Source organism: Miniopterus schreibersii (assembly GCF_964146895.1).
Source record: "Miniopterus schreibersii genome assembly, chromosome: 2".
In the NCBI taxonomy this organism is placed as follows: domain Eukaryota; kingdom Metazoa; phylum Chordata; class Mammalia; order Chiroptera; family Miniopteridae; genus Miniopterus; species Miniopterus schreibersii.
Window position 1 is genome coordinate 96,248,425 of NC_138102.1, and position 22,993 is coordinate 96,271,417.

Genomic DNA, 22,993 nt, shown 5'->3' on the forward strand with positions numbered 1-22,993 from the left:
CCTCATTAATTTCCTTGAGCATCTTTATAACCATTACTTGGAACTCTATTTTGTACCTACATTTAGACATATTTGCTGTCTGCCAGTCTTGTGGGGTGGGATTTTGTAGTGTATTTCCAGTGGGCCCCAGAGGTGTGTTTTCCCTATACTTCTGAGCTATTTACTCTAGGTGTGTCCCTTTTGTGGGTTCTTTAGGCTCTCCTTTTGTGATTGGGTCTAGATTGTTGTTGACCCATTCTTGGGAGGACTCTCTTGTCAGGTTGGCTCACTGTGTGTTTCAGCCTCAAGTACGTCTTGTGTGCTGTTGTACAGCTGCTGGCAAGGCAAAACAAAACACAACCAAACTGCTAGGAAACAAGCTGCATCTTACAAAATATCCTGACAATCTCAGTGAAAACATCCCAAGAGAAAGTAGAATTGGGAGAGCAAAACAAGAACACAAATGCTAAAGCAAACAAAATGAAACAAAAGAAAAAAAAAACACAAAAACAACAAAAGAGAAACAAAAAAATAGGGAGAGAGTAAAGGATATTATTGTTAATAGTAAAGAAAAATAAAACATAATAAAGTAAACTAAAATAAAATGTAAAAAATAGAAGCAACTGGGAGAAAAAGAGGCAGAGAGAAGATTCTGAAAGATGGAAGAGCAGTAAGTTAAGGGTAGCATGTCGGAATAGGAAAATAATTGAAAAAGAAAAAATAAAAATAAAATAGACAAACAGAAACAAACAAAAAGACGGGAAGACTGAAAATAAAAGGGAAGAAAAAGAAAAGAAAGAAAAAAAAGTTGCCTTTGGCACAAGAAGAGAGAGAGAGAGATAAAGTAAGGGCAGGGAGGGAGTTCAATAAGAAATACAGGCAAAAAAAGAAAAGCTTATTGGTTATAATCATAAAACCCTAGCAATTATGTTGAGAATATCAAGAAAATTTTGATAGTAGAACAAAAAAACAAAACAAAACAAAGCAAAAAAAAAAACAAAAAAAACAAAAACCAAAGGAACACAAATTAAAAAATTAAAACCAATTAAAAAGTTTAAAAAGAAAATTTTTTCTTTTCTTGAACAATAAAAAAGTTAATCAGGTGAGTTTCATCTGGACAGCTTATGTTGTCTCAGGCTCACTGTTTTGCATGCTCATTTTGGTTTTCCTGGGAGGTATTTGTGATTCAGCCAGTGTCAGGCACTGTCTACGTTAGGCTCTGGTGTCCTCTGATAGTTGGCTGATCTGAGGCTCTCTGTGGACCAAGTCCACTTGCCAGTTATTTTGCCTCCCCATTGTGGTTGTCTGGTCTTACTCCATAGTCTTCTGAAGAGTCTTTAGGGTGCACCATGGCTAGTGTAGTTCAGGATATCTCTCCCCTTACTTAGGGGTTTTACTGTGAAGCACTCACTGTGGGAAAGTTAGTCTCTGCTTCACAGCCAGCTCCTCAGTCTCTACCCTATCCTCCAATTTTAGTTCCCGTACACTGTGACCTGGTACAGGTTCAGATTGAATTCAGTCTGTTGCCTTTTCTGTATAGGCCGTTTCAGTGGCCTGGTCTCAGTGGGTTTGATTAAAAAATATTCTTAAAGAACTTAATAAACTGATGAACAGAATAGGTTCAATGACATGGAAGCATAGATCAGACTGACAAATGTCAGAGGGATGGAGGAGGGTGGGTGGAGGGGGAGAGAGTAACCAAAGAATTTATATGCATAGATGCACAACCCAAGGACACAGACAATGGTGGGGAGAGGGACTGGGGAGGGGGATGGGACAGGGTGGAATGGGTCATTGGGGAGAAAAAGGGACGTTTGTGATATTTTAAACAAACAAAAAAATTTTGGTAAATTGGCTTTAAGCTTTTCCTCTAGTTCCCAAACAATAGTCCCTGAGAGCCTCAGGGCTCCAGTGAGTCCAACCAGCCCCTTTCCTGTTGGGTGTGGTGCTCCTAGCCTGCAGGAGAGGTAGGTGTGCCCTGCCCCTCCTTTCCCAGATCTGGTTGGCTCATCTCACAGGATGCTCTCTTTCAAAGTCTCCATTATGCATACACAAATCCCAGCTTTTGCTGGTCTTTCTTCCCAGTGCAAGCCAGGAAAGTGGAAGACCATTCAGCAATCAAAAACTCAAGAATGCACAAAGCAACACATAGGCAGAGAACCCGCCCTGCGAAGTCCAGTTGCACCCGTGCCTGAAAACCAAGCAGGAGTGGTCACAAAGTCAGCCCCACGCAGGTTCCCTGCACAGCTGATGTCTGTAAAGTGAGGGCAGCTCCTGTGCGCTATCCTGCCTCCCTCAGAGTGGGTCAAAACTCCCGAACTCTCCATCTCTGCTGCTCTGGTGGCTGGAGACCCGATCCACCCTGCAGGCAGCTCCCATGCCTCTCTGGCAGCGGGCGGGCTCTCTTCCCGTTCCCCTCAGGCACTGTTCAAACACTTTCTGGGGTTCTACACAGTGCCTTATAGGAAAGCAGAGGGTCCCTGTAAGTGGCTGCTGACTGCAGCCCTCTGTCCCCTTCCTGTTCGGCAGCCACACTGCCAGTCAGCCTTTCCTGCAGTCAGTGTCCCTGGTGAAAGTCTCCATTCCCATCTGCTGCCATTAGGTGCGTTGTTTCACTGGGAAGGCATGGTCCCTTCTTTGCAGGCACACCACTCCCCTGGGTCCCTCTGCCCTCTGCGTGGGGCTCTCCTTCCCTTCTCTCTGCTCCGGGTTTGAGATCCTAGCCTTTGGCTGCCAGTCCACACTCCCAAGGGGAGGGAGCTTTGCATCCTCTACCCTCGGGCCTCGCAGCCCAGCACAGGCTTCAGGGGGGACTCCCCCCTTTCTACGCCCCCCTCTCTTATCAGACTCTGTGGTGTTTCTCAGTGCTCCTTGCTCAAAATGTGTCCACTCAGGTAAATTTTCTTGTTTTTTCAAGCTGGTTACGCAGTATTTTAGCCGTAAATCAAGCCTATGGCTGGGAGCAAGGGCGCTCTGCTTCTTCTCAGAGTGCCGCCATCTTCCCTCCGCCTCTATCACTTTTATGAGAGAAACTCTTATTAGCGTACACACTATATGTTTTTAACTTAAAAAGAAAATTGACATGAATTTGCCTAACCACCTTTTTTCTTCAGGGTTATATACGTTTACTTTTTTTTTTTTTTTAACAGCTGTTTTTGTACCGATTGGGAAAATCTGAAGAGGAACTGTTTTTAGCTGAATTTTATTGAAGGCCAAAGGTCACTTTTCAATAAACACACACAAGACAAACCAATAACTAAGCAAAGAAATACATATTTACATTTATGTTAACTATCTTTCTAAATTTACCTTTTTTCTGAATGAGAGGTAAAATATCAGAACTGCTGTTAAACAGAACTGCTTCTGAGCATCTCTTTACCAGTTTTACATGGGCTGGTAGTGCAGGTCATTGAAGTACACCTTTCCTTGGCTTTGATACTTCCTAGGAAACTCCATGCTTGTTAGTTGGGGAGGACTCATTTAAGGACCTAGGAGTGACAGAACATTCCTCTTTATACAGTGTCTGGCAAGGAGCACACTGCTTGGTGACTTTCTGAATGTTTAATAGAATAAGAAGAGGCCAGCATAATACTCCTAATAATTTATGTATGAGCCCATGAGGGTATACTCATCTTATATTGGCACAGGCCAGAGTTACATTAGAAATTGAGGACAAGGTTATTTTAAGCATTTGTATTAAGCAACTATTGATACAGAAAAGATCACTTAAGGAACATTACAGAAAAAGCAACTCGGTTCCATTTTTTAAAAGAAATTTAAAATAAAATGAAATGAATGTTTATTATTCTAGATAGCAATTAATAAAGACTGTGGTTCTCCCCAGGCTGGGTAGATCAGTTGGTTAGATCATCATTTCATTACACCAAGGTTGCAGGTTCAATCTCTGGTCAGGGTACATACAAGAAGCAACCAATGAATGCATAAACAAGTGGAACAACAAATCGATGTCTCTCTCTCCCTCTCCCTCTCCCTCTCCCCTTCTCTCTGCCTTCCTTTCTCAATTCAATAAAAAATAATTTTAAAGTTGTAGTTCTCCTCAGTGACATAGATAAGGAAGAGAGATTAAGTGGATAAAAAGGAATCAAGAAGAGGCGAACATAAGGCCTGATTGTCAGAACTAAATGAAACAAACGTTGTAGTTAAAAGATAATTATTTGTATTTTAAAGTAATAATAATAGCTTAATGTCTTGTAAAAAAGTTATAAAATTCCTACATGAAGTTTGCAAGCCCAGCTAATGTTGAAAACCTCTCTTCTTAGTTAAAATGATTTTCTTTCCTGTAAATGCCTTGTACCAGCAACTAGAAAGAGTGTATCACCTTATGATGAGAAAAACTGCCTTTTAGAATACATAGCACAGACTTTTTAAAGTTATGTTGCACTTCACAACTGTAGGCATAAATGGTTTCACTTTTTGGTTTCTCTTGTCAAGATACAGGTAGCTACTGCTTTGATGATGCTATTTCTCTTCCAAATACTATAAAATTATTTTGTAGTCAAACATACATACATGGTTGCAAGTGAAACTAGTTTTATGATACTATTAAACCTGAATTTTCAAAAATCAGAACATTTTCATAAAACTGGTTCTCATGCAATGAAATATATTGAACACAAGTTGTTGTTTTACTCATAGCAATTACAAAGTGTTTTGGCAAAAAATATCTAGTTAAATTATTCTCAACAAGAGGAATGCATTTTATTTTATTTTTATTTTATTTTATTTTTTGTTAATCCTTACCTGAGGATATTTTTTCCATTGATTTTATAGAGAGAATGGAAGGGAAGGGGGGAGAGAGAGAGAGAAACATAGATGTGAGAGAGACACATTGATTGGTTGCCTCCCATACTCTCCCCTACTGAGGCCAGGGATCGAGCCTGCAACTGAGGTATGTGCCCTTGGCCAAAACTGAACCCGCGACCCTTCAGTCCGTGGGCCGGGGCTCTAACCACTGAGCCAGACCAGGTAGGGCAAGAGGAATGTATTTTAATTTTCATGTTTCCTCCCCCTGAATCTCACTAACAGACTCTCTCTCCCCCAGTTCTCTGCTGCTTTGAAAATTACTGTATTATAAACAGAGAGGTCACAGATGGAAATGCATTATACATGTGTCCAAATTAGATACAAAAAATTACAAAAAAATAACTTACAGAGTTCTCTCAGTGTCTCATTTGTCAACTGAAATTTAAAGATATTCCTCACTACCCAGCCGGTGTGGCTCAGCAGTTGAGCATTGACCTATGATCCAGGAGATTGTGGTTCGATTCCCAGTCAGGGCACATGCCCGGGTTGCCCGCTGGCTCCCCAGTAAAGGGCTTGCAGGAGGCAGCTGATCAATGACTCTCATCATTGATATTTCTCTCTCTCTCTCCCTCTCCTTTCCTCTCTCTGAAATCAATAAAATCATATTAAAAAAAAAAAAAAGATGTTCCTCACCGATAAGTGCTCTTAGTGAGTGATGTAATTTGATGTGATGTCTTTTATATCAACTTATTTATTTTATGTTTTTCTTCTCAAAAATTAATTCCTTATGCCTTTTTAAACTTTTGTTTCATGCTATTCCCAGAACTTTGTTAAATAAAAAACTTTGTATTTAAAAAATCTCACTTTTTCCTCATGAGAAATATTACTTGGATATGCTGTAAAACTATATGCTATTTGCAGGCTTAACTGCAATATTTTTAATTATATAATTTTTTTTCACATAAAACATTATAACCCAATTCTAAATGAGTGATTTCATAAAAGGTATGAATAAAAAAATCATTGGAATGAGGATGGAATAGAAACTTCATTAGGACAGCAGTTGATGTGTGTGGTTACCCTGAGAAAGGACTGCTCTTTAATTGCAAACCACAATAATCCTGCTAACCTTAACACCTAAGCCCCAGGAAGTAATGTCCCTAATTCGGTCTACACTGATTTTTACTTTGGCAAGTTCTCTCTTGATTGGGTGTAACTTGTTCTATATTGTTGTAGAACTCTGTTTAGGATTATAATATGTGTTTTTTTAAAACTTTGTTTTGATATTTAAGGGAAAAAATGAGTGTCTGGTCAGGGTGTAGAGCAATTTACTGCCTGTGATGTTGAAAGCTTATACTTGTTTTCCTTTCTTTTTCCTGAACACATACTATTTCTTCTAGAGCAAGATTTTCCTTTTTTTTGTAGTTATGATGTTCACCTCTTGAGAAGTGTAGCCATAACAGTCTATTAATCGGATAGATTTTTAAGATTGTACTCTTGGAAGAAATAGTGACGGGAGACTGCTGGTGATAATGAGACTGATTGAAGCCAGAGGTTTAATTAGTGCTAACAGACAGACTTTATCATGTGGAGCACTTCCATCTTCAACTTGAGAAAGAATTGCCCTCTGCCATGATTACAACAGGATTTGAGCTCATCTTTCTTTCCTTCCATGTCTTTCTCCCTAAAATCGGCTAATAGAACTTCTTTGCATATAAAATACTTTTGGCACTAAAGTCTTCCAATTTAATTTTTCTTTCTTTCTGGAAAGCACGTTTAAGATTGCTTCCAGATATTTTGCATGAGCAAATGTAGATTTTCTAGCAACAGGATGCCTAAAATTCCTAAGTGGATTTTAAAAAAATTAATGAAATTTCATTTTCCCCGTGAAAATATTTATTTTGGAAAAATGCATGTTGTTGCACAGCAAGTGAGTAAAACTCAGATGTGAGTTCTTATCTAGCACTTCCTCTCTGGGAGTGATCCAGGGCTGACTTGCTGTGGTGCTGCTGCTTCCTTAATGAGTTGAGTGCTGTCACAGGTCAGCTTTACTATTAATAAAACAGGGACATTTATAAATGATTCACTTTTAAAAATATAAGTAAGTTAGAGAGAATTAATGTAAACCTATAATACTATCATTTAGTTTCTTCCTTTCAAGACGGAAAGGGAAAAAGGAGTGTTTAAACTCCACCCCACCTTTTAACCATCAGATGCTGCTGACTTGAATGACCTCGTTTTTGATGTACCAGCAATAGTTGTGATACTTGTCACTCTGTTTTCCTCATCCCCAAAGTTTTGTCTTGTTTTGTTTGTCAAAATTGGAGCCTGTCCCTGGAGTGGTTTTGCATGAGAATATCATCTCCCTCCCACCTCAAAACAAAACACAAACAAATAATAGTCATTGCTTTGAAAGTGCTGTTAGAGTTTAAGCAAACTCTAGTTAATTACTTTCCATAGTGATGGAGCTTTTGCTAACACTTCACATTTGGTGGCTTTCTTTAGAAAGGACTCTGGATAACGTAGACTTGAAAGTGCTTGGGGGTTGGGTGGGGTGTTCTCACCTGGTCACATTGCTGTGGTTTAGAGAGAGCATGGTGACTTGGCTGTTAGGCCGTCAGCTGCCTCATTGTGTGATATTGTCCCTGCCTTTCCTCTCAGCCCGCTTAGAACAGAGAGAATGCCTGTAGCCTCTCTTAGCTTTGTAATCCACCTCAAGTGATGAAGGTCCTGATTAACAGTGTGTGTCAGGCTCCCTTTCTCAGACAAGGGGGGTGTCAGCTCCCCATTGAAGATCGGAAATGAACTTCAGGCTTGACATGGATGAGGGAGACATCATAAACCTGGCTCAACAAATTGAGCACAACTGGGTTACTATTAAAAACAACAACAACAAAACTTCAAGCCAATGTGCTGGTAAAAACGCCTTACATAACTAACTGCAGCAGGTTTGGGTTTCCTCTGGTTCAGGTTTTCTTGCCTCTGATAATCAAATGATCTGAAGAAGGGCGTAGAGTTTCAAGGGAGAAGCTGCATGACAGGCTCACAATAGGGCCATTCACAAGGGCCCTTTTATTAGCTTACACAGTATCTGCATCATTCTTAGTCTCTGGCTTTACTACAAGGCTCTATTTAAACTGAACCCAACTTGCAGACATAACTGATCCAGGAATTACTCAATACAACCAGCCAGCTACTGTAGCCTTTTTTCCCGTTTGATAAGGGAATTTAACACAATGGGCTTTACAGATCTTAAATGACTCCATTTTCCCTGTCTTTCAGATGTGGTGCTGGTATGACCTTTTGTTCTCAATAAAATTTCACGTGGTTTGATTATATTTTTTAAAAATATAAACAAACACAATATTGATGCCCTACCCTTTTGAGTTAAAATTTAAAATCTTGTAGATGATATAGAAATGGAATTTGTCATAATATTTACACAGCTGATTTCAAAACATTAGATATTATTATTAACTATTAGATATTATTAAATCAGGCCTGAAAATATATTCTTTATTTTTGAGGAAGGTTTTGATGCAATACCTAGTAGTACTTCAGCATTACACTTCCACTTTTGTATACTTCTGGTTATTTACTGGTTTTTATGCTATTTCTACTACCACAGTGTTAATACACTAATCAGGGCACAGTTGGTTAGTCCTGCATAGAGGAGGGGAAAGAACAGAGCCCTGAGGATATATTTGGTAGCACACCACACTTTGGACCCACTCCTCAGAACAGAGGCTCTCGAACTTCATTAGGAGCAAAAATTGTCAGAATGTTTGATTAAAATGCAAATGCCTGGGTCCCACCACCAGAGACTCTGATTCAGTAGGTCTGTGTGTGGGGTGGGAGAGCCTGAGAATATGCATTTTAATGAGCGCATTGTTGATTCTGTTGCTGATGGTTGTGGACCATACTGAGAACCACGATTCTGAATTCACCAGGGGATGTTTGGAATAGTGATGTTTCCCCTTGCAGGGGTTGTTGCCTCCAGGTGACTAGGTACCACCTTGACTGGAGTGGCCCCTGGTGTGATTTCCCAGAGCTGTTGGTGGAAGGCAGAGAAGGATGCCTCTAGTACTTGCAGGATTGAAGCAGCAAGCATCCTTCTCCTGGTCCACTTGCTTCCGAGGCAGGGATCCACCACAGGTATCCTGTTCCCAGGGACGCATCTCACTGGAGGCTGGCTCTAGGTACTTGGTAGTGTCATCTCATGTCCACCCCAACTTTGCATGATGAGAATTTCAGCATGGTTGTTATCTGCAGTATTTAATCCAAATTTGCATCTCTATTCTCTTCCCTAACCCCTATTCAAGTAATTTTAGCTTTTTAGAAACAAAGTTCTATGGGTGCTCAAGAAGCCTTTGGGGAACTATGAATGTAACATGTTTGTTCATTTCATGAAGATGAGAGATAGGGGAAAATGTGGTAACAACGCCACTGATGTTCACAGCACTTTGTCTTAGGTGCTGCTGAGTGTGTTCTGTTTGTAGCCTCTCCCTCCCCATGTGGTTGGAGGAATTTTTTATTATGACAGGTTTAATTTTTTAAAATTTACTTTTCAATTACAGTTGACATATAATATTATATTAATTTCAGGTGCACAACATAGTGATTAGACATTTATATAACTTACAAAGTGATCTCCCCAATAGTCTAGTACCCATCTGGCGCCATTCATAGTTATTATAATATTGTTAACTATTTTCCTTATTCTGTACTTTACATCTCCATGACTAATCTGTAACTACCAATTTGTACTTCTTAATCTCTTCATCTTTTTCACCCATTCCCCCAACACCCCTCCCATCTGGCAACCATCAGTTTGTTCTCTGTATCTATGATTCTGTTTCTGTTTTTCTTGTTTATTTATTTTGGTTATTAAATTCCACATATAAGTGAAATCATATGGTGTTTGCCTTTCTCTGTCTGACTGCTTTCACTTAGTTTAATACCCTCTACGTCATTCCGTGTTGTCACAAATGGCAAGATTTCATTCTTTTTTATTGTTGCATAATATTCCATGGTATATATGTACTATATCTTTGTCATTTATCGATGGACACCTAGGTTGCTTCTATATCTTTGCTGTCATAAATAATGCTTCAACAAACATAAGGGTGTTGGCTCAGTGGTTAGAGTGTCAGCCCATGGACTGAAGGGTCCTGGGTTCAATTCCAGCCAAGGGCACGTACCTCGGTTGCAGGCTTGAACCCTAGCCCTGGTCAGGGTGAGTGCAGGAGGCAACCAGTCGATGTGTTTCTCTCACATTGATGTTTGTCTTTCTCTCTCCCTTCTACTTTCTCTGAAAAGCAATGGAAAAAAATATCCTCAGGTGAAGATTAAAAAAACACACCATAGGGGTGCATGTATCTTTTAGAATTAGTGTTTTGTATTTCTTTGAATAAATAGCCAGATGTGGAATTGCTGGGTCACAAAACTAAAGGATATACCTCTCCTATAGGCATCACCCAGTTTCCAGAGTTATCAAGATTTATCATATTTTGGGATAGCTTTTTGTATTTTCTTAAATATTGCTTATGATTTTCTAATTGGTTCCGTTTTGGAATGAATAGAACTTGAGATGATTTGCTCAGGGCCCGAGTGCAGTGGTCATGAGTAGTGATTTGTGTATGTCCTTCTCAGGAATGTGTTCCAGAAGACCTACAATTGAAAAAGAAGATTTTTGCTCAGTTAGATGGAATCATTGGTGATGATGTTGTCCTCAGCAGCTCCACCTCGTGCCTATTGCCTTCCCAGCTGTTTGCTGGATTGGTGCATGTGAAGCAGTGCATTGTGGCTCATCCTGTGAGTATGTCAAACATGGATATTGATCATATCTCATTATGCTTTTGGGGAGCAACATTTTGTTTAATCCACTAATATTTTTTAACTGCTTTGTTGAAATATAATTCATGTACCACACAATTCAAATTGTACAATTTAATGGTTTTTAGCATATTAATTTTGATTATTTTTTTAATTTATCTTTATTGTTGAAAGTATTACAGATGTGCCCCATTGACCCACTCCACCCTGCTCCCACCTCCTCCTTAGGCCTTCCCCACACTATTGTCTGTCCATGGGCTATGCATACATACATATAAATTCATTGGTTCACCCTCCACCACCCCCTGAAATATGTCAGTCTGTTGCATGCTTCAGTGTCTCTGGATCTTTTTTGTTCATCACTTTATTTTGTTCATTATAGTCCCATAGAAGTGAGATCATGTGATACTTTCCTTTCTCTGACTGGCTTATTTCGCTTAGCATAATACTCTCCAGGTCCCTCCATGCTGTCTCAAAGGGTAAGAGATCCTCCTTTTTTTAATAGCTGCATAGTATTCCATTGTGTAAATGTGCCACTGTATTTTAACCCATCTCCTGATGGGCACTTGGACTGTTTCCAGATCTTAGCTATTGTAAATTGTGCTGCTATGAACATAGGGGTGCATAAGTTCTTTCTGATTGGTGTTTAGGGTATCTAAGGATATATTCCTAGAAGTAGGATCACTGGGTCAAATGGCAGGTCAATTTTTAATTTTTTGAGGAAACTCTACATACTTTTCCATAGTAGTTGTACCAGTCTGCATTCCCACCAGCAGTGTACTATGGTTCCATTTTCTCCACATCCTCACTGGCACTTGTTGTTTGTTGATTTATTAATGGTAGCCATTCTGGCAAGTGTGAGGTGGTACCTCATTGTTGTTTTAATTTGCATCTTTCTGATAATTAGTCACTTTGAGCACTTTTTCATATGTCTTTTGGCCATTTGTATGTCTTCTTTGAGAAGTGTCTCTTAAGGTCCTCTGCCCATTTTTTAATTGGGTTGTCTTCCTTTTGTTGAGTTGTATGAGTACTTTATATATTTTGGAAATCAACCCCTTATGAGATGTACCATTGGCAAATATGTTCTCCCATAAAGTGGGTTCACTTTTTATTTTGATGCTCGTTTCTTTTGCAGTGCAGAAGCTTTTTATTTTGATGTAGTCCCATTTGTTTATTTTTTCCTTTGTTTCTCTTGCCCTAGGCATTGTATCAGTGAAAATTCTGCTATGTGAGATTTCTGATATTTTGCTGCCTATGTTTTCTTCTAGGATTTTATGGTTTCACATCTTACATTTAAGTCTTTTATCCATTTTGAGTTTATTCTTGTGTATGGTATAAGTCGGTCGTCTAGTTTCATTTTTTTGCATGTACTTGTCCATTTTCCCCAACATCATTTATTGAAGAGACTGTCTTTACTCCATTGTATGTTCTTGCTTTCTTTATCAAATATTTATTGAGCATAATGGCTTGGGTCCATTTCTGGGTTCTCTGTTCTGTTCCATTGATCTATATGCCTGTTCTTGTTGCAGTACCAGGCTGTTTTGATTACAAGTGACTTTGTAGTACAGCTTGTTATCCGGTACTGTGATCCCTCCAACTTTGTTCTTCTTTCTCAAGATTGCTGCGGCTCTTCAGAGTCTTTTTTGGTTCCATATAAATTTTTAGAGTATTTGTTCTAGATCTGTGAAGTATGCTGTTGGCATTTTAATAAGGATTGCATTAAATTTACAGATTGCTTTGGGTAGCAACATCAACATTTTAATGATGTTGATTCTACCAATCCATGAACACAGTTTATTCTTCCACTTGTTTATATCTTATTCTGTCTCTTTTTCAATGTTCTGTAGTTTTCCGAGTACAGGTCTTTTACCTCCTTGGTTAAGTTTATTCCTAAGTATCTTAATTTTTTTGTTACAATGGTAAATGGGATTGTATTTAGAGAGTTGTAAAAGACTAGCATTTTTAAAAAGAATTTTATCCACAAATTTTTAGGATTGTATCTATGTACCTAAAGCATAATGGGATGGAATGAGCATTCCTTATAGACTTTTTCCCTCAAGTAACTCACTGTCCTGCTGAGGAGAGAGAATACTAAACCAATAACTCCCTTATCAAAGAACAGTCTACATGAAAATAATTTGTACATTGAGTAGGATTTTATAGATTTTTCACTTATACTATGTAGGATAAGTTTAGCTAAAATGGAGATTCTGAATCCCACACCTAAGATTTCAGTTCAGTAGGAACGCCTCCTTCTTGTTGGTTCCTGTCCACCCGTCAGTTGTAATTATCTGGGCAAACTTATTCACCAGAAGTGTATTATGAGGCATATTGGATAATGAGTTTAAAGTTGGCACGCAAGCACTCAATGCATCATCTTGATTAATGTGTTTGAGTGAAGAATCAGAGAGGGAAGTCATGGATCACTTGAAGGATGTTTGAGTCCCAACTGTGAGCTCAGCATGACCTTGGAGAACCTAGATGATCTTTTAGGACAGAAAGGCTAGCTTAGCTCAGGTCATCAGAAGTATAACAGTATAGGATGATGGCCACATCCTTAGAACGACTAGGCCTTTGGAGGTTAAGGCTAGGGAGAGGCTACACTAAGAGGCTGGGCAAATCAGATAGAATCAGGTAGCACCAATTTGCAACAGTGCACAAGGGTTCCCTTTTCTTCTCATCCTCACTAGCACTTGTTTGTTGACATTATTTTTGTTTCTTGACTTATGTTTTATTCATGGACCCATTTCTTTTTTTTGCTTTTGTTCAATTCTCGCCCAAGGAATGAGGATATTTTTTCCATTGATTTTTAGAGAGAGTGGAAGGGAGAGAGAGAGAAAGAGAGAGAAACATTGATGTGACTGAGACATATCAATTGTTTCCTCCTACACGAACCCTGATGGGGACAGGGATCAGACCTGCAACCCAGATACCTGCCCTTGACAGACAATCAGTGCTCTCGCAACTGAGCCACACTGGCCAGGGCAACCTCACATTACTTTTATACATTATTTTAAACCCAAAGGACATTAACCAAAACAAATCAAGGGAGAATCCAAGATGGCGGCTGATTGAGTAGAAACTACACTGACACTCTCCAAGATCAAACTGGAATTACAACTAAAATATAGGAAAACCATTCTGAATAATCAGCTGAAGAGTAGCTGGAGAGCACCCTCATAACCAAGCACATAAAGTAGAGACCACATAGAGACTGGTAGGAAGTGTGGAGGCATGCTAGGACTGGCTGTGCTCCCACAGGCAGCAGCTGAAGGTTCAGTGGGATATCTCAGCTATGGGGGTTCCCACTGAGAATTCTTGGGCCTAAACCCCAAGTTGGGCTTCCCAGCTCAGAGCACCAGATCTGAGAAAGATGCCCACATAACATCTGGCTGTGAAAAGCAGCAGGGTGTCTGTGTTTGAGGGAGATAGAGCTGAAAATGCAGGCACCCTTTTAAAGAGCCAATACACAAAGTTTCGTGTGCAACCACTCACCTTAGGCTCTAGCAGAGAAAGGGCAGAGTGAACTAGAGCTGTGTGAGGAGAATCTAGGGATGCTGGCTTGGGGAATATAGCTTAGAGGGCAGCTATGTGGATTCCTCTGCTGAGTCATTTCCCCAGGGTGAGGATATCTTTCTCTGGCAGATATTTACTGTTCAAGCAGCTTTTGCCTAGGGGGTGGGGAGGGGGGTAAGCTATTACCCCACCCTGTTGGAAAGCCTCTAGCCCCACTTTGTGGAGTTCCTAGAGCCTGAGGCTCATTAAGACACTGAATAAGGTCAACCTCTGGGTGCTTTGATTCTTTGCCTGATTTGCTTCTGGACCCAGGGTCTTAGAAAAGCAAACCATGTTGCACATCTTGATCCATTCCAAATGCACCCAGCCCCAGCAGATGGGACCACAAGCCGTATATTTGTTGATAGCGCCAAACAGGGTACTCAGGGTACTCAAGGCCAGTCACAAAGAACATTTGACATTGGCCTGCACCAGAGACCATCTAAAACACTGGGAGTCCTAGCAGATTTACCTAATACATAGAAACAAATCCAAACATGCAACCAAAATGGGGAGACAAAAAAACAAGCCCCAAATGAAAGAACAAGAGAAGTCTCCAGAAGAAATGGAGATAAGCAGTCTATCAAATTCAGAGTTCAGAATACTGATCATAAGGATGCTCAGCTGCATGAGAAAAGATATGGAAGCTATGAAGGAAATTAAGAATGACATAGTAGGAATAAAACGTACATTGGAAGGAATAAACAGCAAATTAGGGGAAACTGATGTTTGGATCAGCAAATTTGAAGACAGGGTAGAAAAAAATCACTCAATCAGAGAACCAAAAAGAAAAAAACACTTAAAAACCATGAGGACAGTTTAAGGGAGATGTGGGGCATGAAATGTAACAATATTCATATTATAGGAATGCCAGAGGAGGTCGAAAGTAAGCGAGGGTTAGAGAACCTGTTTGATGAAATAATGGTGGAAAAATTCCCTAACATAGACAAGGTAAAAGACACACAAGTTCAGGAGGCACAGAGAACCCCAAGCAAGAAGAACCCAAAGGCCCACGCCCAGACAAATCATAATTAAAATGCCAAAAATTCAGGACAAAGAGAGAATATTAAAGGCAGCAAGAAAAAAGCAATCTATTACCTACAAAGGAGCTCCCATAAGGCTGTCAGCCGATATCTCAACAGAAACTCTGCAGGCCAGAAGGGGATGGCATGAAGTATTCAACGTAATAAAAAGCAAGGACCTGAAACCAAGACTACTCTGTCCAGCAAGCCTATCATTCAAAATAGATGGTGAAATAAAGAGCTTCCTAGGTTAAAAACAAAGGCTAAAGGAGTTTACCACCACCAAACCAGCATTGCAAGAAGTGTTAAAGGGACTGTTGTAATAAGAAGCAGAAATAGAAAGAGAAACATAGGCATAAAGAAATAAAATGGCAATAGATAAGTACATATCAAATAAGAACCTTAAATGTAAATGGATTAGATGTTTCAATCAAAAGACGTAGGGTGGCTGAATGGATAAGAAAACATGACCCAAATATATGCTGTCTACAAGAGAACCCACCTCATAACAAAAGACTCACATGGGCTGAAAAAAGAATTTCTAGAAGACTTTAAGGGAGAGATCAACAGCAATACATTCACAGTAGGGGACTTTAACACCCCACTGGCTCACCCCACTGACTTTACTGGACAGATCTTCCAGACAAAAACCAAGGAAAACAGTGACCCTAAATGACACACTAGATTAGATAGATTTAGATGACATTTACAAAACATTTTACCCCAAAACTGCAGAATATACATTCTCCTCAAGTGTACATGGGACATTCTCAAAGATAGACCACATGTTAGGATATGAGACAAGTCTCTACAAGTTCAAGAAGATTGAAATCATATCAAGCACCTTCTTGAACATTTACACCTTAGAATACTATGGAGCTGTAAAAATGAAGGATCCTTTACCCTTTGAGGGAGCATGGTGGGACCTGGAGAGTATTTTGCTAAGTGAAATAAGCCAGCCAGAGAGAGACCAGTGTAACATGATCTTACTCATATGTGGACCTAATGAACAAAATAAACCGATGAACAAAATATATCCAGAGATGTAGAAGCATGGTACAGACTGAGGAATCGCAAAGAGAAGGCAGGTCTGGGTGGGGAGAGATTAATCTGGGAACTTATATGCATATATTCATAACCCATGGACACAGTAGTGTAGTGAAGACCTGGGGAGGGGTTGGGAGTAGGGTGGAGGGTTTCTGTGGGGGAGATAAAGGTGACATTTGTAATGCTTTTAACAATAAAGATAAATTTTAAAAAATAAAGCAAATCAAAGCACTGAGGTTGACACTCTTTGCAATTTTATCCTGTTTTCCTTCTGTGCTGGTGAAAAATTCACCTTTTGATCATTCCACTGACCTCTAGAAAGGACAGAAAGCATCTTGGATAATTCAACCTTAGCTGGACTGGGAGAACCTACAGAACCCAGAACTGTTGGTAACCATTTTTTATTGTTGTTAATCCTCACTGGAGAATATTTTTTCTATTAATTTTTACAGAGAGTGGAAGGGAGGGAGAGAGAAAGAGGGAGAGAGAGAGAGAGAAACATGGATGTGAGAGAGACACGTTGATTGGTTGCCTCCCATACTCTCCCCTACTGAGGCCAGGGATTGAACCTGCAATCCAGGTACCTGCCCTTGACCAAGAATCAAACCTGTGACCCTTTGGTATGTAGGACGAAGCTTTAACCACCGAGTCACACCGGCCAGGACCCATTGGTGACCTTTGAGGAGTTGCAGGGTTTTCTGTTCAGCACTGCTGCCAGACAGGAGCAGGTCAGAGCGTCAGCTTACATGCACCTGCCCTCAGCTCGGTGCCCTTCACTGGGTTCCTCTACCTGGGCAGGAAACAGGATAAAGGAAGAGGAAGCTGTTCATGTCCTGAAAGATTGCTGTCTCCAGCCTTGCACAAAAAGGTCACCTTCCAGTGAGTTTTGAGATCACAAATATTCTCTTGGGCACCTTTCCAGTGGGCCTCTCAGCACTGGTAGGTGTTTGTGCTCTCTCAGCACCCAGGAGTTGAAATGGGATTGAGAGAGGGAAAAGTAACAGGCTCAGCAAGAGGGGAGATGGATGATACAACCATTTTCTGTGTCCCAACATGCTTTCTATCTGATGTTTTTATACTGCCTTTCCCAGTCTGCCTGTCCTTCCTGTAGAGGTGTAGAGGGCTTGGTGATGGCCATGTGGGGCAGTGTTTGCCAATGACTGTCTGAAGGTTTAGTTTGGCATAGTCTCTCTTGGTGCCTAGAATCTATGTTAGCAGTCCATCAAGACAGCCTAGGTTTCCACCAATAGTTTCAGCCGTACTTTATAATAAAGGTTTTCTCTTTTTCCTTTCTTATTGCAGTTGAGGATGTGATGGTCCTGTTGAGCTTATGGGGCCTTGTTTGTGCATCCAGGGCTCTTGGCGTTGCCCTGCATCTTACAGATGCTCCATAGATGGGAATGCCTTGGAAGGACACACGTCAGCCCGCAGGGATTTTGGCTCTGAGTGGGAGCAGCTCCCAAAGTCACAGCTCTAACCTAGGTACCAGTCATGCCAGAGCTGGACTGCTGCTGGGATTCAATCAGGTGTGCCTGCACAGATGTCCAGGGTGCTCCCATCCAGCACTCCCTGCCATGCATGCACCTTTTCTGCTGCACTGCCCCCCCTGAACCTGAGCCTATTTGTCCTCTTGCAGGTGGTCATTGGAATGGTCCATTTCTGGGTGTGCTATGTATGGAGAGTGCGTGTGTCTCTGTGTCCTGCACACTGCACATTGCTGCCTGTTCCAGATTGCCAGCTCCCTGGTCACAGGGGCTGCTTTTGTTTGTTCTCTCTGTGGAGGACAAACATTAAATTATCAAAATACTGAGATGAAATCCTCCAAACCAGCTGTAAACAAGAACCCCATCATTTCTGTACCCATATTGTAAGAGGAGGAGGAGTTCACCTGTACAGGAGTGCTTTCACTGTGGGGGTGTGAGTGGATCTTTTGGAGAAGGGATAGGCTACCTTTCCTCTGTGAGGTTAACTTCTTTAATCAGCTGCAGAGAGAATAAACAGGCCTCTGTGTCTGGGCTGTGCTATCGCAGGATCACATGCCCCCGGCTGTGTTCCAGATTTGGGCAAGGCTTTTCATGAGGTGAATGGAAAAAAGCTCCCTGTGCCGCCCAGCTGGGCCACAGTCCCCTCTTATGCCTCCAACATGGCTCAGCCGGGGGACCAGTGTGCCTAACCTTTAAAGAAATCACTTCCTTTTCTCTTTTGTTTTCTCCATTTCTTGAGGGGCTATTTCTCTGTCTTCCTCGTAGACCAACAGCAGAAAGCCAGTTCTGTGTCCCTGTCAGAAAGGGAAGAACATTTCAGGAAGTAGACATTCTTTCATTTTTAGTGAAATCACTTACAGTGGTTTTCTCTCCTCTTCCTTCTTCTCCTCTCAACTGTACCATGTTAAATTTAAGGGGTACCTGTCGTGATTGTCAGGATCCTTCTTGAGTGTGAAATAGAGATTAAGTTTCCTTGTCATAGGAGGAGGTACTGTGGCAAGAATGACCCCATCCAGGCCCACAGGCACCTGAAGGTCCTTTGCCAGTGGCCTATCAGCTTGAGCCTGGGGACACAACAAAGGGTGGATGCATGTAGCTGTGACTTTTATAGTGGGTGCTGGGGAATTGCTGCAGGACTCTGAGCTGAGGTGGTGTGATCAGGGTCCTGTTTTAATATATTTTTTATTTTTTAACTTTTTAAAAATCCTCACCTGAGGATATTCTTTCCATTGCTTTTCAGAGAGAGTGGAAGGGAGGGGGAGAGAGAGAAACATCAATGTGAGAGAGACACATCGATTGGTTGCCTCCCACATGCGCCCCAACCAGGACTGAGGATTGAGCCTGCAACTGAGGTATGTGCCCTTGGCTGAAATTGAACCTGGGACGCCTCAGTCTGTGGGGAGACACTCTAACCACTGAGCAAAACCAGCTAGGGCAGGGTCCTGCTTTTAATATTGTTGTTATTTTGTTTTGTTTTGTTTTTGTTAATCCTCACCTGAGGATATTTTTCCATTGATTTTTAGAGAGAGTTGGAGAGTGTGGAAGGGGGTGGAGAGAGAAATATCGCTGTGAAAGAGACACACTGATTGGTTGCCTTCCACACATGCCCAACCAGGCCGGGGATCAAGCCTGCAACCCAGGTACATGCCCTTGACTGGGAATTGAACCCACAACCTTTGGTGCGCGGGGCGACGCTCTAACCACTGAGCAAAACCTGCCAGTGCTCTGCTTTTAATTTAAAAAAAAATTTCATTGTGATAAAATACACATAACATTTACCACTTTAACCATTTTAAGTGTTCAGTTCGATGACATTGAGTACATTCACACTGTTGTACAACCATCACCACCATCCATCTCAAGAACTCTTTTCATCTTGCAAAACTGAAACTCTGTCCCCATAAAACAACTCCCAATTTCCCTCCCAAATCCCTTGACAGCCACCATTCTCCTTTCTGTACTTTCTGTCTCTGTGGATTTCACAGCTCCACCTTACAAAGGGTCACCCTGGTAGTGACAGGAAATCTGCAGGAGGAGGCCAGTGAGGAAAGGAGAGTGTCAGAACCCAAGTTGGAAGTGATGGCCCGAGCTAAGCATATAGCAGAGGAAATGGATTTTTTTGAGAGATGTGAATGTAATTGAGAAGACTTTTGTCACTAATGGAAAGTGGGTGAGGTAAGGGAGAGAGGTAGGGACCAAGGATGCTTCTTGTGGTACTAAGTTGGGTGTTCTTATCAAGATGGGAAGCTAGGAAGAGGAACAGGTGTTGGAGTAGAGAGACATGAGTTTATGACAGGTTGTGAGATGTCTGAGGAAGTGTCCAGTGCACAACTGTAACTGTAGGCCTGGAGTGGGAGCTGTGCTCTGTGTAAGGTCTCAGCATCTTGGTGGTACTCAAGCCCTAGGAGCTGATAAGCCCTCCTGGAAAGTCTGGACACAGGGAGGCCATGGGTGCAGCCTGGAGCACCATCACCCAGAGAGAGCTTGGGCAGGAGGAGAGTCTGAGAGGAGGATGGAGATAGGGAACTAGCAAGTTCATTTGAAAATGCTTTTTAACTGTTTGACTGCATCTGTGTTTTGCTACATGAAGCTTACAACACTGAAGAAACCCTGAGCCCAGCATCCCTGCTGTACAGTGAGATAAAAGCTCATCTGACACAGACACACTTCCAGTTCTTATCATTCTGATCTTTAAAAAAGGTGAAATGTTTTTATAAGAATTCAGTGATTAAGGCAGGAGACAAGTAATTGAGGTGAGGCATTGATTTACAATTTATTTTGAAAACAGGTACCATCCTCTGTCATTTTCTAAGAGCGCTGAGCAACTGTGACCAAGTCAGGCTGAGAGCAAGAGCCTTTGAAGTATAGCTATGTGTGGACCAGCCACGTCTTCTACACAGTGTCCTAGGAGAAATACATTTTGTTTTCCTTTTCTGTTGGAGTCATTTTAAAATGGGTACTTCTTGTAGTTATTTGGTAACATGAGGTTCTACCAATTTTCACCCATGTATAAAGGAAAAACAATCTACAAGCAACGCTTGGGAAAGTTTACTGCAGTGTGTGAGGTATCGGGTTGTGTTCAGCAGTGCTATCTATGGACATCTGATAATTCTCTCTGGGAATCTTCAAGAATGGTTCCTCAAAGTCAACCAAGAAAACCAGAGCCAAATATTTCAGTATTGGGCTGAACAAGCATTTCCGTCAGGACCTGCTCCTGAGGACAGACTCTTCTGTCCTACATTGTGAACCCAGGTCTAGGCTGTGGAGGGGTTCCGGGGCTGTGCAATTTATAGGTGAGGTTCAACTGGGGAGGCTGCTGTTTGAAACTCAACATGGGAAAGTTAAGGAAAAGCCAAAGTTTTGGAAGATCCTGTCAGTCTTTTCTAATGGACACAGTAGAATTGCAGGACCTATAGTGACTGTCCTGAGAAGAGGTGGCTCAGCAGGGTGGCTGGGTTGGTGTGAAGTCTATACAACTGATAGCAGTGAAATCCCCTAGAGATCAGGGGTTTGGGAATGGATGTAATGGACAGGATGGTGGTCTGAACCTCTAAATTTCAACTCCTTTATTGGACATGCTTCTTTAAACAAAACCATGCAGTCTGGTGCTGGAGTTCCTTCTTTTTCTTTCTCCTTTGTGAATTAGTACTCTGTTTCTCAAGTTTGCTGTCACTGGGAGCTGAGTCCAAGGCCCTTCCCAGAGGAATCTGACCATCTGACATGGGTGAACAGGGTCTGCAGAATGATGCCCAAACTCTGGAGCTATCTGTTGACTGTCTTCACTCCTGTCTCATAAGGTGAATCCCCCGTATTTTGTCCCGCTGGTGGAGTTGGTCCCACACCCAGAGACAGCCCCTGCGACAGTGGACAGGACCCACACCCTGATGCAGAAGATCAGACAGTCCCCTGTCAGGATCCTGAGGGAGGTCGACGGATTTGTCCTGAATCGCCTCCAGTTTGCGGTCATCAGCGAGGCCTGGAGGCTGGTGCAGGTACTTGGGCTGCTCCGGTCAGTGGGGACAGTAGTAGGGACAGTCTGAGGGAGGGTGGAAGTAGCCAAGGGATGAGCTTGATGGGTGGAGGGTGGAAGTGGGGAGCAGAAGCCGGGCCAATGTGAGTAGAGGCAGAAGAGCAGATGAGCAAGGGGTGGGATTGGGGATGGTTACTAGCTGAGAGGGGAGGCAGAATGGAAACAGCTTCCTGGGTGCCATGGCTGCAGTCAGGTTTCCTCACTGGAGACTGCTAGCTGTTCTCTCAGGTGCAGTGAAAAGGCAACGAAAATAAACCGTCAGCACAGCATTCATTGTTTCAAAGATACTGTTACACGGAATCATCTGATATCGGACAAGGTGATAGACTGTTTCTTGACCCTACTTACCATTATCATATAACTGTCTCTGGGTCACATGCTGCATTTCCCATAGACTCAGACCCCGTGCCCCCAGTGTTATCATTTTCAGAAGGAAAAAAGTTTCAGAAGTTTGCAGTTTTAATTTCTTAGCAATTTTAGAATGTCTTTGAACATCAGTTGGTGATAGGACATTTGAAAGAAACACTGAACTAAAAGCACCCCTTTGGAGAGCTATTTAAAATATTTCCACTTATCTAGAGTAGGGGAACAATATAATAGGCACAAGAAAAATTCAATATAACAGTAAAACATTGTGAGAAGAGCCATGGAGGATTCTGCTGTCCTCTTCACTGGTTGGAGAGGTGGGAAGGTGGAGTGGTCATGGAATTTGGCTGCTCTGTCAGTTATTGCCTCATTTTGCCCACCCTTCTTTCAACTTTCCGGTCTCCAGGGGCTAATGACAGACAGTGTGGTCTGCTGGTTTTCGGGGATGATACACCTGAGAAAGGGAATCCTGCATGTGTCTCTGCAGTGATTGCTGTGGGATGCCCATGCATGGAGTTCCCATAGGAACCTAGTGCTGAGATCCCACGGGATACAGTGTGAATGTGACAAAATGAGAAGAGGCTACAGAAATGAGATTAAGAAAGTGTGGATAGAACTCAAAGAACTGTCTTCGGTGGACGTCTTGGAGATAATTCACTTTAAAAAAAATAAAGTTGAGCTTTGGCCGAGTGGCTCAGTTTGCTGGAGTGTTGTTCTGTGTACCAAAAGGTTGCCGGTTTGAGTCCTGGTCAGTGCATATACTTACATTGCAGGTTCAATTCTTGGTCCGGAGACAGCACTGTTTCTCTCTCTCTTTCCCCCTTCCTCTCTCTCTCAAATAAATTTTTAAAAAATCCTTGGGTGAAGATTAAAATAATTTTTAAAAAATAAATAAAGTTGATATTCAGACA

The 22,993-nt window shown here is 41.6% G+C and overlaps 1 protein-coding gene across 1 annotated transcript in view; it reads left to right on the forward strand.

The window, feature by feature from the left end:
- CRYL1 (crystallin lambda 1) overlaps positions 1-22,993 on the forward strand; it is a 171,657-nt gene that overhangs the window by 115,162 nt on the left and 33,502 nt on the right. Inside the window, exons 4-5 of the mRNA XM_081129903.1 lie at positions 10,396-10,557; positions 21,484-21,678. Coding sequence (XP_080986029.1) covers positions 10,396-10,557; positions 21,484-21,678 — 357 coding nt within the window. The remainder of the gene's footprint in view (positions 1-10,395; positions 10,558-21,483; positions 21,679-22,993) is intronic.